Source organism: Myxocyprinus asiaticus, chromosome 5 (assembly GCF_019703515.2).
Source record: "Myxocyprinus asiaticus isolate MX2 ecotype Aquarium Trade chromosome 5, UBuf_Myxa_2, whole genome shotgun sequence".
Taxonomy (NCBI): Eukaryota; Metazoa; Chordata; class Actinopteri; order Cypriniformes; family Catostomidae; genus Myxocyprinus; species Myxocyprinus asiaticus.
In genome coordinates, this window is record NC_059348.1 from 17,109,902 (window position 1) to 17,124,300 (window position 14,399).

The following is a 14,399-nucleotide window of genomic DNA, read 5'->3' on the forward strand; positions in this document are numbered from 1 at the left end:
GGGGACGGACTTCTACTATGATGTTCACTCTCTTTCATTTCCACATCTCTAGTTTGCCTGGTCTTTGAATTGTCATCCTGGGGTGCTTTTATTTGTGAAGAGTTTGCCTTTCTATTGTTTTTATTTGCTTTTTGGTTCTCTGTTATTGAGCTGTGATTGGAATGAATGTCATTTAGAAGAGTTTCACTCTGAGTTCCTGTATTCTTTATCTTTGGGGGAGTATTACTATAATTTTTAGTTTGGGGTTTATCTTTGTGCATCCAGGTAATATCTGTCTGGCAATCTATTGTTCTCACAGCTTTTTTTGCAGCAGAGGCGAAGGTTTTTTTCAGAGTAAATACAGGGACAGCAGCCACCATTTTCTTTGCTTCAAGATGACTGATTCTCTTAGTACATCTGATCTTCTGTATTTCTTTTCCTTTGATCCACATGGGACACTGTTTTGATGCAGCTGGGTGGTCACCTGAGCAGTTACAATATTTAAGTGGTTTTTCACAACCCTCTTTGTCGTGGCCCTCCTCCCCACAGTTGCATCAAGTATGTTTGTTGTTGCAGCCATTGGAACTGTGTCCATAGGTTTGGGTACAAATAGGTCCACCGGAACACTTAGGTATCCAATTAGAATTTTTTCTGGAAATAGGGGTTTATTAAAAGTGAGGATGTATGTACTAGTTTTGATTGTTCGCTCTTCTCTCTTGATTATTATTCTTTTAACATTCGTTACTCCTTGAGTCTTGAGCTCATGCGTTAGTTCTTCTTCATCCACGTCGTCCAGCTCTCTAGTGCGGATTACTCCTTTACTGCAATTCAGATTTGGATGAGGGAAGGTCTTTATCTGTACTCCAGCTAACACGCTGGCATGTAGTAGGTTTTCAGCATTGGCCTTTTTACTGCACTCCACAAGAATTTGACCAGATTGAAGCTTTTTCACTTCTTTAACTGTACCTGCAATTCCCTTTTGTATAGCAAATGGGGAAAACTTGCTGATTGGAAAGACTGGAACAGCAGCTTCAGTGATGATAAATTTTTGCCTGTCATCATTATTCGGTATAGAGGCACATTTGTTTTCTGAAGTATTATCAGTGTCCAAGTCCAAAAACTGTTTTTTTGAGGTGCGTTTTGTAGCCATGTTTTAGGTTTTCAATTTCATCATCTCTGCTCCCCACCCACCTTGGAGCCCAAAATAGAGGGATGCACAGCGAGAGATCCGCGGGGATCTCCAACAGATTATGCATCAGGGATCCAGGGATGATATACTCAAGCAAACTGAGCAACAAGTCGCTCAATTTACTTGACTGACCCTTAGCCAACGCCTACTGGGAGTCTGAGAAATATCTGAGGTTCAGTTATCCTACATAGAGCAGTCCCAGGCAAGTCTTGACCAGCCGATTGATTGGATCGAGCCATTCCAACCTCCCGCCTAGGTGAAGCAGGAGCTAAAGTACCGTGTTGAAATAACGGAGTCCGCAGCAAACCGCATTTCTCAGGGACCAGGATCTCTTCCTCCACAGACACGGGTCGCTACTCTCGGCAAACAAGTAGTCTCTTTTCCTATTTCTTATAATAGTAAAGAGGTAAAAAAAAGGAGCGCGCCACTGTTCCTTTCACGGGCTACCGTCATAAAGATGGCTCCTGTGCCGTACCCACCTAATCTCAGACATTTATAGACAGTGTGAAATTGTTTGCAAAAGCAAGTGATTTCCTCTTATTGTAGTAGAGGGTTGCGCATAAAGTAAAAAATCGTTTTTGGGATTTAAGAATCGATATCGATGAAGATCACGATGCATCGGAAAATCTATATTTTTACCCAGTCCTAATGGTGACTGAGACCAACATACTGCCCAACTTTTTTTTGTGTTTCACAGAAGTCATGTGTGAGTAAATTATGACAGAATTTCACTTTAATAACCTCATTAATGTTATTACAAGTAAGTTGTTAAGGCAATCCAGAGAAGAAAAGGTTACTTGTACATTGAGCAAAAGAATCGAATCTGATTAACTCCCATTAGCTTTGAATCTGATTAACACAACATAATCACCAATTCATGAAAAAGGGGAACAACCTTGAAGCAGGAGGCACGGTATAGGAGCTGAACTACATGTCCAATACTGGTTTTGGAGGCCTGAGGAAACCTTGGTTCCAATCTCTGAACCACAAAGAGGACCAAAACCTTCCTGGAAAGAGCAGATCCATCTTCCAATGCCAACAGCACCAGCTTTAGTGCCTCCTCCTGCATGGCTATGGATAAATGCAGGGCCAACAGATAAGACACTAGAATCAAAATTTCCATCCGTAAAATGTCAAATGAAACTCTTACAATGTCATCTTACCTGGGCCCAGGAACTGGCAGCCTCTGGCTCTTACAGCAGCCCACAGGTTGGAGGAGAGCTGCTGGGGGTTTTGGTGCTGCAGGATGAGCTCTGTGACAGTTCTTTCGCCCAAAGAGCGGGCTGCCCGCATGGCCCTGATTCTGCCCTCCTCCTCCACCAGCTGACAGTGCACCAAAGTCACCAGCTTCCTCTGCATGGGGCGGCTCAGCATGCTCTGAGCAGCATTACTCAACCCCACTCCTAGACACAGCAAACAAAAATATGTTATGGATTTTGGTCAAGACCAATGCATTGATATAAAAGTATAATTCAGCTAAAAATGAAAATTCTGTCATGATAATTTCCTCACCCTCAATTTGTTCCAAACCCATATGACTTTCTTCCGTGAAACACAAAAGGAAATGTTAGGCAGTATGTAAGCCTCAATCACGATTCAATTTTGTATGGAAAAAAGGTGCTTGGAAGTGAATGGTGACTGAGGCTGACGGACAGTCATACGAGGTGTGTTTTAGGTACATTTTCATTTTAACCTCTTACACTCTTCAGGATTTTTGGGCTGCTGCCTGAAAATGTTCACACTCAAATCTAAAAGCTCCCTGTTTACACATACAGTGGACTAATTTCATAAAAACTGTCTCATTTTACAGATAACCCCTATATTTTAAGAAATGATTGCAATAATTTATAAATAACATTGTATATGTTTACAATTTTATGATAAACAGAATTTTTTTGAGAAAAAATTCAATCTTTTTTTTATGTCTAAAGTTTAAAAGCATGCCATTTAAGTTCTGTGTCCTCTGTTAACAAGCAAAAAGTCTTATTTTAATCCTCTGGATGGCAGCAAGTACTAGAATTTTTTTTTTTCCTCTATCATCTTCCATCACATTATACTAATCTGAAATGTAGGTGGTGCTCTAACACATTTTAGCCATCACCCATAGACAACAAGTCTTTTTTTGAAGTGCTGAGAGCTTCCACACTGTTTTATTGAATATCTTGGCTTCCGAGGTGTCTAAAAGTCTAGAGTCTAAAGGTGTCATTAGAAAGCAGATAAGCTTTACAATGATGTGTAACATTTCATCTTCTATTGATGGGAAGCTATTTTGCTGATGATTTTTCTCATACTTTTTCTACCAGACTTCATGTTTTGTCAAAAAAACAAAAAACAATTGACAACATTTGATTATTCATCCAAGCAAGTAAAAAAACAAGTAAACAAGTAATTTCTTTAACTCATTATAAAGCTAACAACCCAAGGTAAGATTTGGTATAAAGTTGGAGGCTATTTGGGGCTTACAGATCAGTGGTTAGCACAGAAAATAGACATTTGCATGTTATGCCTTACCAAAATATAATTTCACTTTGTGATATTTTTTAAAACAATCCAAACTGTGGTATTATGGCAACAAAAACTGTACAATCACCTTCCTAAGAACGAGAGCTTTCATTTGATATATGATTTGTCTCTTTAAATGTGAAGGACTTTTATATTCATTTTAAGATTTCTACAATGTAACCTCTTGGTGGGGCCAATTTGCGACACAAATATTTTCAGGCCTTATTTTGTTATTTTATGTAACTTATGTAAGCAAAAGTTTTCTCTGAAACATTCAGATTCTAAGCTTTCAAATGATACCACATATGCCAAACTTATGCATCCAGGGACTTCAGTGTTTAAGTGTTAAAACGGCTTGCCATATGGCGCCTCGCAGATTTGAAGAGGTTTAATGAGTGTACAAGAGCAAGTCAGTAACCTCGAGCACTGCTGAGGGGTTTGAGGTAGAGGGCCAGCTCCTCAACACACTGCCGTGCCTCATCATAATGCTTGTTGTCCTCTGGACAGGTAATGAGTTCCACAGTTTGCTGTTTGGACACCTGAGAGAAAGACTAATTAGATGACGCATACACAGATAATCTATTTAGAGATACAAAAAACTATGATGTAGCAAAAGAGGTCAAAATGTCCCACCTGACCCCCAACCAGCTGTAACAGGGCAGAGTTGACGGGCAACTGCTCAATGTCAGTGTTTATGGCCGTCTGGTCGAATGGACAGGCCTTGCGGTGCAGCTTGTTGAGGCACATCTTGCAAACGGTGTGGCCGCAACCCAGACTGATGGGCCGACGCACCGTCTCTTCGAACGTTTGGGTGCATATTGGGCACAGTAAAAATTCTGTCCATTGTGGAGCTTGTACAGGCATCGTAGCAAGGGTGATCTACATGTAAAAAAAGGTGAGGGGGTTTCTCCAAGGTGTGCGTGCGTGTCTGTGTGTGATTGGGTGTTTCATTTAACAAAAAGGAACAAACTAGATTGGGAGAAAAAAATTGAAGATTCCACTGGAATCAAAAAATCTTCTCAACACAGGAGTTTTTGAATAAGTTCACACGTCCGGGATGATCATCACATGGTGTGAAACCAGAAACCTGGAACAAAAGAGATGCAGCTGATGAAAATAATTTAATAAGTATGGAAAAAAAAAACGCATAGTTACTAGGGATGGGACAATATATGAAATTTCAAGGCTATACAGTGCATCCGGAAAGTATTCACAGCACTTCACTTTTTCCACATTTTGTTATGTTACAGCCTTATTCCAAAATTTATTAAATTCATTATTTTCCTCAAAATTCTACAAACAATACCCCATAATGACAATGTGAAAGAAGTTTGTTTGAAATCTTTGCAAATTTATTAAAAATAAAAAAACGAAAAAAAAAATCACATGTACATACGTATTCACAGCCTTTCCCATGAAACTCAAAATTGAGCTCAGGTGCATCCTGTTTCCACTGATCATCCTTGAGATGTTTCTACAACTTGACTGGAGTCCACCTGTGGTAAATTCAGTTGATGTGGAGATGATTTGGAAAGGCACACACCTGTCTATATAAGGTCCCACAGTTAACAGTGCATGTCAGAGCACAAACCAAGCCATGAAGTCCAAGGAATTGTCTGTAGACCTCTGAGACAGGATTGTATCGAGGCTCAGATCTGGGGAAGGGTACAGAAAAATTTCTGCAGCATTGAAGATCCCAGTGAGCACAGTGGCCTCCATCATCCATAAATGGAAGAAGTTGGAACCACCAGGACTCTTCCTAGAGCTGGCCGCCTGGCCAAACTGAGCGATCGGGGAGAAGGGCCTTAGTCAGGGAGGTGACCAAGAACCCGATGGTCACTCTGACAGAGCTCCAGCATTTCTCTGTGGAGAGAGGAGAACCTTCCAGAAGAACAACCATCTCTGCAGCACTCCACCAATCAGGCCTGTATGGTAGAGTGGCCAGACGGAAGCCACTCCTTAGTAAAGGCACATGACAGCCTGCCTGGAGTTTACCAAAAGGCACCTGAAGGACTCTCAGACCATGAGAAACAAAGATTGAACTCTTTGGCCTGAATGGCAAGCATCATGTCTGGAGGAAACCAGGCACCGCTCATCACCTGGCCGATACCATCCCTACAGTGAAACATGGTGGTGGCAGCATCATGCTGTGGGGATGTTTTTCAGCGGCAGGATCTGGGAGACTCGTCAGGATCGAGGGAAAGCAGCAATGTACAGAGACATCCTTGATGAAAACCTGCTCCAGAGCGCTCTGGACCTCAGACTGGGGTGACGCTTCATCTTCCAACAGGACAACGACCCTAAGCACACAGCCAAGATAACAAAGGAGTGGCTCCGGGACAACTCTGTGAATGTCCTTGAGTGGCCCAGCCAGAGCCCAGACTTGAACCCGAATGAACATCTCTGGAGAGATCTGAAAATGGCTGTGCACCGACGCTCCCCATCCAACCTGATGGAGCTTGAGAGGTCCTGCAAAGAACAATGGGAGAAACTGCCCAAAAATAGGTGTGCCAAGCTTGTAGCATCATACTCAAAGACTTGAGGCTGTAACTGGTGCCAAAGGTGCTTCAACAAAGTACTGAGCAAAGACTGTGAATACTTATGTACATGTGATTTATTTTTTCTTCATTTTTTATTTTTAATAAATTTGCAAAGATTTCAAACAAACTTCTTTCATGTTGTCATTATGGGATATTGTTTGTAGAATTTTGAGGAAAATAACGAATTTAATCAATTTTGGAATAAGGCTGTAACATAACAAAATGTGGAAAAAGTGAAGCACTGTGAATACTTTCCGGATGCACTGTATATCGTGTGGCTGGAACAGTACGTTAAACACTGTGACAACACCCTCAACTAACTCATTTTAAAACGAAGTAGTGAGTAGTATAAACGGTGGCTTCATTCGCCTAGGGCGCTTCAGTTCGCCAGGAGAAGAAAAAAGAAAATCAGCTTCTTCCATAGTATAAATCAGGCTTTAAAATGACAGTACCATTTTAATGCTTGTTATACAAATTAATGTAAACTCAATGTTATAACTTGTAATTTGTACATTATTTCAAACATTGACAGCTCATATCAATGTTATATATATTTCATGAAAAAAAAAAATAGAGTTTTTATATTTTTAAAAAAGTGATTATAATAAGTATGACAAACAAATTAAATTAAATATACACGTTCACATACTTTTCAGGACAGGTTCTGTGTTCGGCACCTGATCAGCCTGAATGTATCCCACTATTTTTGAAGTCTTATTTGTTTGTGATGTTTTCTAATAAAGGTAAATGAGAAACACTAATTATTTAAACTTTGAGCACTTATATTGTGTATTAAAGAACTTTATTTTGAGGAAAAATTATTAGGTGCATTTTTCTCAATCATCTTTCAAAGAAATAAACAATTGTGTGTCATACTTTGTCATAAAAGCGTTATTATATCAGTACATCTTATTATAAATATATGGCGAAGTAATTGTGAGATTACCATAACGTCCCATATATACTAGATACTGAAATGCTGCATTCAGGTGGTATAAATTATTAATATACAAATATGCAGTAAAAATACAGTTGTCTGTATGTAAAATGGTCTTATTTTAGATCACCCACAATTAGGGTTGTGAACCGCGAACCGGTTCCATTCTTTAAGAAATACCGGAGTCGTATGATCTTCGTCACTTTTGGTTCCGTCAACGGTTCTCTAGCATGCAATTTTCTGCTGATGTGGCGGGAACGCCATCCTCAAATACTCTGACCGTGTTTCCAGAAGCGCATCTCTTCAGCAGCACTGCCCTCTATTGACTCTACAGCGTAAAACACACAGTTCTACCAGTGTATTTGATTCCTGATCTAACGAGCCGGCTCTTTTGAATCTACAGCACGAAACATACACGCTTCCAGTTAGGGATGCACCGATCCAATACCTGGATCGTATCGGCTCCAATACTGACGCTTTTAGACGGATCAGGTATCGGTCTGATGAGCCCGATCCAAATCCCATACTGTGTGTTAGTCATGTTCGTTCCTGTCAAGCTCCAAAAATGACATAAAAGAACCATAAAAACACCATTAAACAGTTCATATGACTCGTGCATTTCATTCAAAGCCACTTGAAGACATGCGATAGCTCTGTGAATCACAAAAGGATGTGTTTAATAAGTAAATATATAGTATGCGCAGCGCCAGCACGTTAGTGAATGGTGCTGCTCTGTTGACATAAACTCACGCACAGGCTGGTGATGCACTCGCAGCTATTTTTAGCCTTCACGCGGTGCACAATATTTGAGCACTACTCAAGCACAGCATCTCAGATGTAGATACTCAATAGTTTGGTTCACTTATAATATGCTTTTAGAACGGCACCAGAGGAGCATTTTACCAGAATTTGAATAAGAGAATTAAACTACTGTGAACTTGCCTACAAACAGACACATACAGGACTTCCTGGTGAGTTCAGAATGTCAAAATAAAAGTGTAAATCTACAACGTGAAACATACAGTGCTTCCATTTATAGTCCAGTATACAAGTAATCTTATACTGATGTGCAAGTTATGAATGTCCAATTCGAAATTAAACAAGAACTGTTGAAATCTCACAAGCCTGAAGTACAACATTAGGCTACAAACAACACAGTCTAAACTGTCTTTGGAACTGTTACTGTTTATTTAATGATGACCTGCATCTCTGTTAAATCAAGCAGTGTAGTTACTGACTGGTTGTTCATATGACAATGTATAATTAAAGATACACAAGTTTTGTTGTAATATGTGGAATTTTATAAAAGAATAAATGCATTAATGAAATATGCCATCACATTTCATGTTGGTTTAGATTAGCTTTTTTAAAATAGAGAAAGGATCTATTATTGGATTGTATTTATGTCTCTTAAGTCTGCAAACACACCTTTTAAAAAGAACTGTATTAAATATATTTCTGATTTGTTGTATCTGCTCTGTACAAATCTGAAATGATCTCAGTGGGTAACACACAGCAGAGGGAATAAATACAATTGCATTTCTCAATTCCAAATAATTCTTTAAAAAAAAAAAAAGGTACTAAAAGAATTTCTGGAATCGTCACTGGAACTGGAATCGTTAAAGAGGAATCGGAACCGGAATCATTAAATTCCTCAGGATTCCCAGCCCTACACACAATGAGGACAAACATCAGGCAGTTTTTACTAGAAGTGGTCGACCAATACGGGTTTTTCAATGACCAAGGATGGCCAATATAAATGGCAATTAACATAATACAATTTAACAACCGCAAATCAGATGTACACTTTTCAAAACACTTAGGGTGTGTTCACACTTGTAGTTCGGTTCTATTGGTCCTCTTGGTCCAGACCAAAAAAGAAAATGATACATTTAGTCCTGGTTCGCTTAGTGTTCAAACTGGCATTTTTAACACCGAACCTAAAGATACAAAACAAAAAGGCATCAGGAAAAATTCACAACCTGATTGGACAACTTTTAAGATGTAAATTTTGCAAAGCAACTTGTCGAACATCCAAAACAATGTAGGCTGCTGGGCGAAATGCACTCGTTATATTTATATATGGTAGTATTTTTACCAGCTGAGAACAAACAAAGAGCTAATAAAATGTGTAAAGGAGTCAAAACAGCGCCAGGAATTCCTCCAGTGCACACACAAACGAAGATATGCTGTAAGGACTGCTGACCGAGGTTCCGATGCCTGTACCGAACTATAATGGGCACCATAGCTCTTATGATGAGAAGAACCAGGTATGCTTGAGGTCAGTATTAGGCAAATTACTTCTGTTATTGGTCTGTTTAGACGTCTTTGGTCCATGCTGCGTTCATATATCAATCAAACCGCACCAGAGTTCGTTTGGAAGCAGACCGAGACCCACTATTCAGGCGGTCTCGGTCCGCTTATTTGGTGCGCACCAAGGTTCGGATGGCAGCATTCACACTTGCTCAAATAAACTGCACTAACAGAGCAATCACACCAGAGATCGTTTTAATCGAACCAAACCTGCCAAGTGTGAACACACCCTTATTTTATGGGGCCTGGATAGCTCAGCGAGTACTGACGCTGACTACCACCCCTGTAGTCGCGAGTTCGAATCCAGGGCGTGCTAAGTGACTCCAGCCAGGTCTCCTAAGCAACCAAATTGGCCCGGTTGCTAGGGAGGGTAGAGTCACATGGGGTTACCTCCTCATGGTCGCTATAAAGTGGTTTGCACTCGGTGGGGCGCGTGGTGAGTTGTGCGTGGATGCCGCGAAGAATAGCGTGAAGCCTCCATACACGCTATGTCTCCGCGATAACGTGCTCAACAAGCCACGTGATAAGATGCACGGATTGACTGTCTCAGATGCAGAGGCAACTGAGGTTCATCCTCCACTACCCGGATTGAGGCGAGTCACTATGCCACCACCAGGATGTAGAGCGCACTGGGAATTGGGCATTCCATATTGGGAAGAAAAATAAGAGAGAGAAAAAAAACATTTTATGCAAAACATACTCAAATACTGCATAAACTTGAAAAGTAAAAAACTTGTAAACAGAAAGTGTTGACTATCCTATGATAAATCTATTGGTAGATTTTAGAACTGACACAAAGGAAAGTTAACACTTCTTTTAATAGGCCAACGCAGATAATCGAAAATGGCCAAATATCAGCTAATTAATTGGCCTGGTCGATATATCGGTCTATGACTAGTTACTACCAAAACGAGCAAAAAAGCCAGCAAAAGGACAATATATATATATATATATATAAAACTATAATATTACATTCTTATAACCCTATTGAGTTAGGAACATGAGATTTAAAACACAAAAGACTGTCATTAACTTAATTCATCACAACAAATAATCGTATACGGAAAATACTATGGCTCTGAGAACAGCAGTATATGCTAACTCGTCTGTCAATAAACTCTATAGGTTAAGCAATTTACTTATACGTATCACATTAACTTATATGCATATCATTCGCAGTAGCGTATGGAAAGCCATCTCAGTTGCCCGCCATAAGCGAGCAAAACTGCTTAACTATTGTTTAATGTTTTGTTCTCGACAGTGCATTAGCTATCAAGCTAACATAGTGTCCACTGGCACTACTAATGGGCTAAATAAGATAGCAACCCAATTTTCGTTTCAAAAACAACTTATGTACATCGAGAAAGAGCTAAACTGACTGCACAAGATGTTTGTTGCTATTAAGTATTCAGTGAGGTGAAATGCGGATGAAAAGGGCGAAAAGTGCAACACTGCAGGCTATCTGTACAAGAGATCCTGCGATTATGTAACACAGCGGCCACCGAACCTGACCAACACACACGGTTATTACCCGCAGCACTCTCACAACACTGTGGCGGAAATATGTCACGCAAATACTTTGCCACTGTCACGTGGATAACTGTAAATAGCCATTCTTGTAAGCAGAGGCCCCATGTAAACACAGCATTCTGTTTAGCCAGCCTGGTTAAAGCTAACAAGCTACATCTGCTAACTTCAGCAATCTAACGAGTTTCCATCGAATATGCCGCCAATATCAGATTTACTCACGTAGATGAATTATGTGATAATAATCACAAATCAAGTCTCCACACTCGAAACAAAATATTATAAACAGTTCAAGTCGAAGCTAAACAGGCTAGCCGTTAGCCAGCAGTGTGCGGTCCACACCCAGAAACACACACATACTGCACACGCGAAATGCACCGTTCTGCAACGGACTGAAGCAAAAACACAATACAAATACAAACACTCACTCATTCTGGTGGAGAATCGGCTATCTTCATCTTTTCTTAAGAAAACGCTTGATTATTTCCTCGGTCGCCATGTCGACCGTTATAACGGGTTGCCGAAGTAGCTCGGGAGTTCCTCGCATAAAAAACTAACAGCAGCGCTCGAGTTGAACGAGGAAGAGAAGAACCGGGTCAGACCCGGGGCGCCCCCTCTGGTCAAGCAGCGCACTGCATGCAGACTCGTAAACTGTTGCCTGGCAACAACATCTATTCGGACTCAAATAGAATTCCTAATAGAATCTGCATTTTTGCACTGTGATGAGGAGATTGATCTATTTTGTTTTTCGCTGTTGTTCTGATTAAAACAATGTCAGAACAATTCATTCAGGTATTCAAACACTTTTCAGGTAAAGACTAAACTATGGCATCGAACTCGTCGATGTAAATAGTTTGTGCGAAAACTTGTTTGCAAGTATGTACTTTATTGTTTGGTCACATCGTACTTGGTATTGACTGGCCTTGAGTCTGAATTCATTTTGATCCCAAGCAGGGCTGGCCCGAGCATTTTGGGGGGCCTAATCAAATTTTCAAAATGGGGTCCTAACCCAAAATCAGTAACTAGGCAAGCTTATAATTGTGCAAATAAACAAGCCTATTTATTCACAAGCGCAAAGCTTAAAATTGTAAAACTATCAGATGTGGATTATCAGAACAGGTGTATCTACTTCACAAGTCAAAAAAAAGAAAGAACATTATTTTTCAAACAAACCAAACACACATATCACATGCAAAACTTAATAAATATCTTTAATAAAATGATGTGTCAATTAATAAGAAAGAATTAAATGACCAAATTAAGGTATGGTAGGTGCAATTTACACTCTTTGTAAATAGCACATGCTATTTGCACGCTGGTGTATGATAAAACAGCATGTAATCTAACAACATACTCAGTGTATGTAGTATAATATTGTGACAGAACTTAAATGCATCGCTGGCAGCGGGGCGAAACATACCTGATGTGACATGTAATGGTACCTCTTCACCAGTGGCGTGTGGTGGACTTTTGAAACGAGGAAGCAGAGTGCATCTCAGCCTTGTTGTCCAATATAAATTCCTCTTTCAGTTCCAGTTGACATTTACATAGCTTTCAGGTTAAACCCACACAAATTTGAAATCTGATTTATCACAACATATGAAATGAAAAAGTAAGCCTAAATAAAAATATATAATATAAAAAGTCACATATTTTGCTTATAAATACAACAACATAATAACAAAATACTAAAAATGGCTGTTGTTCTATTTGTAACATATACTGTATTTTCCTTAAATCAGTTTATTTTCATCAAATTTGTATAGGCTATGTACATATATGCCCAAACAAAATGAACATTATATACTGTATGTTAATTGCCATATATCCGATTTCCGTATGGGAAGGCATATGAAATACATTTAACTTACACTGTAAATAAGCATATTTTTGTAAGTTGATATAAACACTATTTATTTAATCAAGTTAAATCAAAGACTCATAAGTGTATGCATTGTTTTATAATTATTATTTTCTTCATTGCCTCAAAAACAATACTTACAAGAATTCAGAAACAAGCATATTTCGTGTTTATTTCATCTGTTCACCTATTATTTTTTTATAGTCATCTTATTTTTGGATCATCCATCATCTACTCCATGGTAAACACAGGGTTCTTGATGGCACGGATCTGTACCTTTATGAGAGAATGCTCACTAAAAAGTGTGTCACTCACATACCATTTCAGATTTCAAGTAATTTTAAGTTCATTTTGATTTGGATGTGACCAAAAGTGCGGGTGTCTGTGTCAGTTAGTTGTTTTCGGTGCAGATAATTTCTCTACTTCCATCAGTTTGTCCAATTCATAGCCATCTGTAGAGATGAGAGGCGGGCACTGTCGCATTGATTGATTGACAGCGTATTGAACGAATTACCGCTAATCAGAGCCAATGTCTCCCCTCACGTGAATTTTCATCTATATTCAGCAGTTACCCCCCTCACATTTACCACACGCTTTATGAACTCAGTGATATTGCAATGAGCTGAAGGGAGGCGTGAGAGACGCTGCCTCCCACTAACACTTTTTCCACTGGGTGTTGCTGTTTGAGCGAGTGACTTTAGAAATATGACTGCTATACACATTGTTTGAGCTCACATTTTGGAATGTTATATTTGTTTTATTTATGTACAATCGTTTATTTTTCTCTCCTGAATTTTTGAGGATGCATTCCCTCCCTTGCCTACTCGGAGAAATCGCGACTGCTCGTCACTGCTACCTTTAAATGCGGAGCGCAGCTTTAGAGAGAGCAGTCCCTTCAGCTCCAGGGATCGGGTAATCATGTCGTCATCATGACCTTTGCTGTCCACCAGCCCATGAGACGCCGAGCCGCTGGTCCAGTGCCCCCTCCCTACCTAAACCAAACCTGTCTCTGCACAACTCAGCCATGACTAGAACACGTCATTTACTTTCAGTGATATCACAGTCCCCTAACACACTTTATTTACACCTTTTGTGTTCATTTTAATTTAAAATAAATGACTTACCGATGATATACAGTCACAGTCCATCTTCGCTTACATGGATCGATAAGGGAAGAATTGTGAAATTGGCAAAAGGCGAACTTGAACCCGGATCGTCCGCACTACTAATCAACTGTCATAGTAATGCTGCCACACTAGTTCTTAGGTTGCAGCTTGTCAAATTCATACATTTATCTCTCTGTCTTTTCTTCAAAGCTTCTATTATATTTGTATAGTTTTGACAGGTTCCATCAGACTATTGACGTGTATAAGCCGGGCTGTATGGCCAGTGCTATTTCCACTTATTGCAAATAATTATTTGGCTATGCTGAACCAGTGGTACGGGGCACCCTGGTGGCCGCGAGTCCCAACGCAGCCGCTTATGTCGCTTAATAGGTAGGGCCGGCACTCGTCCCAGGCAACAATTTAAGATTTCAGAGTGAACTTGGAT

General features: G+C 39.8%; 1 protein-coding gene across 3 annotated transcripts in view; it reads right to left on the bottom strand.

Moving 5' to 3' along the window:
• Nucleotides 1-11,558, bottom strand: part of LOC127440377 (roquin-1-like) — a 38,524-nt gene extending 26,966 nt beyond the window's left edge. For 2 of the 3 annotated variants that reach the window (XM_051696904.1, XM_051696903.1), the window contains exons 1-5: nt 11,416-11,558; nt 4,304-4,757; nt 4,089-4,209; nt 2,332-2,571; nt 2,064-2,239 (exon numbers count right to left, since the gene is read on the bottom strand). In XM_051696904.1, coding sequence (XP_051552864.1) covers nt 2,064-2,239; nt 2,332-2,571; nt 4,089-4,209; nt 4,304-4,534 — 768 coding nt within the window. In that variant the 5' untranslated portion in view covers nt 4,535-4,757; nt 11,416-11,558. Of the gene's footprint in view, nt 1-2,063; nt 2,240-2,331; nt 2,572-2,680; nt 3,073-4,088; nt 4,210-4,303; nt 4,758-11,415 lie in introns of those variants that run through there. The other variant, XM_051696905.1, reaches the window with a different exon arrangement.
• Between the last annotated feature and the right edge of the window lie 2,841 nt (nt 11,559-14,399).